The 3,101-nt window shown below is 35.2% G+C and overlaps 1 protein-coding gene across 1 annotated transcript; it reads left to right on the plus strand.

The window, feature by feature from the left end:
• The first annotated feature begins 1,044 nt into the window (after positions 1-1,044).
• Positions 1,045-2,212, plus strand: LOC141612648 (zinc finger protein ZAT5-like). Its single transcript, XM_074431457.1, has one exon. It carries the CDS (start codon positions 1,186-1,188, stop codon positions 2,047-2,049), a length of 864 nt encoding a protein of 287 aa, XP_074287558.1. The 5' UTR covers positions 1,045-1,185; the 3' UTR covers positions 2,050-2,212.
• The last annotated feature ends 889 nt before the right edge of the window (positions 2,213-3,101 follow it).

A 3,101-nucleotide genomic window follows, 5' to 3' on the forward strand; every position in this document is an offset into this window, starting at 1 on the left:
GCAAAAAGTGTTTTAAGTAATTAAATATATTTTTGTCCATATTTATATAGATATTTGGAAAGTTTTTATTTATAAGTACAAACTGAGCTGAATTGAACTGAAATAAGTTAAAATGAATCAAAATTTGCTGACATAAGTAGAGCTGAAATGAATTGAGCTAAACCGAACTGGAGTTTGCTGAAATGAGCTGAATGAGAGCTGAAATAAAGCCGAAAAAAACGAGGCCTTAGTAGTTGGTGTAACTAATCGTCGGAAAATCACGGTATGTAAACTTGACATATAAATAAAACACAGAAAAATATACTTTGTTTAAGTCATGTTCAAATTGCGCCCCAAAATATTAAATTCTAATTTTACTATATAATATAAATTCATAATATGGTACAAGTATTGAACACTTTATCTTTTATTAGCTCAATTCGGTTAAACTAGTTCCCCTTATCACATGTAATTCACATTTAGATTTGATAACCAAATAAAGTCCTCAAATGTTTCTTCCATGATCAATTTTTTTTTTTAAAAGTAACATTTAAATATAACTATTTTCATAAATCACGCATAACCCACTTTACCTCACCACTACTCACACTAAATATCACCAAATTTTGAGGAGTTTTTATTATATAAAGAAATAAATTAATATAATAAAATTGTATACATCTCACTCTCTCGAAACTCTACTATTTTGAATCAATATTAGCCAAGTTAAAATTAAACAATTAGTCTTCCTTATGACAATATTAACTCATGACAAAAAAAATATCACCATTTTATAATAAAAAGTTACGGTTAACTTAAATTGTCAATATCTAACAATAATCTGATGGTAAGTTTTTAACCAGAAAAATCACCTTTAATCGTAAAATTAATCAAAACCCATTATATCCATTTGAATTTTTTTTACGACAATTAAATAAAAACGACAAATTATCGAGATAAAAAAAAAATATTATATCTCAAAAAAAAAAAGTAAACGAAAAATATAAGTTAAAAGGAATTAAAGGTGACATTTCCTTGAAGTGACCATATATAAACACACACGTTAGTTCCTTGATCACTCCCCCCTTCACTCACTCATTCCATTCCTCCGTCAACTCACAAAACTCACACATAATTCTCGAAATTTAATCTATTTTCTGATTAAATTTCGGAATCGATCACTTAAATTTCACATCGTCCTCGATTATGGACTCGACCGATGAAGAATTCTACGGGTCCACTAGTTTCATAACTAAAGGTCGTCGAACCAAACGTCAACGGACCATCACAACCACCACCATGACCGCGACCGCGACCGCTACAACGAGTTACAATGAAAATTATATCGAAACGAGTTACGGCTCGTCAACGTCAGCAACTCCGTCACCTTCGTCAACCCCCGATGAAAACGACGTCGTTAGCGTGCTCACCACTGAGGAAGAAGAAACCGCCAATTGTTTAATCCTCTTATCTAACGGCGGCGATAATCGTCGCCGTCGTCGTACCGCCGCTGCTGCCGCCGGCAGCAGCGGCGGCGGCGTGTACGAGTGTAAAACGTGCAATCGCACGTTTCCATCTTTTCAAGCGCTCGGCGGCCACCGTACTAGTCACAAGAAAATCATCAAACCGCCGAAATTCGACGAGAAAATAGATGAAATCGTCAATCACGACTCTATCCCGGCTACTCCGCCGCGAAAAACCGCAGCGGGCGGAAACCGGAGTTCCGTCACGGCGGCGGCGGTGGAGGTTGTGTCAGCGGTGGCGGTGGTGAGGGCGCACGTGTGTGGGATATGTGGTTCGGAGTTTCCATCGGGTCAAGCGTTAGGAGGACATATGAGAAGGCACAGGCCTGCTGTTCCAACTGTACCTTCCGAAAACCACCCGATTATTATTCAGGACATGTCGACGTCGACGGGTGGGGCCGGGGTGAGGAATATTCTACCGTTGGATCTTAATCTTCCAGCTCCAAATGATGATCATGATCAAGTAATAGTTGTTGATTCTTCTCACATGGTGGATACACAATTTCATGTTCTTCCTACACCTGCTTTACTTGATTGCCATTACTAATTTTTTATTTTTATTTTTATTTAATTTAATACTCTAGTATGACTTTCTTTTTATTGTGAAATATTGGGTGTTATTATTATTGGGATTTTTTTTTTTTAAAAAAATAATTTTGAGACATTGGAAATACTAATACATATACATGCATATAATACATACACTATTAATTTGTGATTATTTATTAATTGGGTTGATTAATTTTGATATCAAATTTTGTTTATTTGTTGTTAAGTTTTAACTATCGTTCTAAAGGTACATGAGTAAGACTGCCTATATCAAACTCTTCTAAATCCCTTCATTTGAGGGAGATATAGGAGTAAGAGTGTAAGACTGCCGATATCTGATTCTTCTGAATTCCGTAATTAACTTGCCAGAGTCCTTGAGATAATCGATATGATTGTTTGTTTGGTTTTCGGTTTGTTTGGGGTTGCAATTGGTTGAGTGATACAAGAGCTTAAGTTAATTGGGTTGATTAATTTTAATTACGATATCATCATTTTGAGGTACAAGAGTAAGGCTGCATATACCTGATTTTCCGTAATTTCCGAAATTATGTGCTTTTTTTAGTTTGGTTTGTTTGGGGGGTTGGTTGAGTGAAATATGAACTTAAGTTAAGTTAAGTTAAGTGAAGAGGTAGAGGTAGAGGTAGAGGTAGAGGGTAGATGTAGATGTGAAGTATTTGGTGTTAGTTGCTTTGAGTAAGTGGATAGTATTGGTGTTTGCCTTTGATTCACGAAAAGTGAGTGACTTGAGGCATCTACTTACTTACTTATTGTATGTGTAATGTATGTATTTTCCTCCTTTTCATCAAAGCCTTACTTTCTTCTTCATCATCCCTTTCACTCTTTGTTCTTTTATACGGAGTACATTGCGTGGTTACTCTTTGTAAGTAAGTGTCACTAGTAAGCAATCTACTTATGACTTTTATTTTAGTACCTAATTCAAGAAATATTATTCCAAAATCAATCGATGGTAGAATTTATCTTTGATGAGGTGAAAAATTCAGAGGGCCGAAATAAATATTGTCATAAGATGAAGTTGAAAAAATCTCATAA

The sequence above is a fragment of the Silene latifolia genome, chromosome 11 (genome assembly GCF_048544455.1).
Source record: "Silene latifolia isolate original U9 population chromosome 11, ASM4854445v1, whole genome shotgun sequence".
Lineage (NCBI taxonomy): Eukaryota > Viridiplantae > Streptophyta > Magnoliopsida > Caryophyllales > Caryophyllaceae > Silene > Silene latifolia.

Coding starts and splice junctions, on each gene's coding strand:
- LOC141612648 (XM_074431457.1), top strand. CDS start 1,186: ATGGACTCGACCGATGAAGAATTCTACGGGTCCACTAGTTTCATAACT.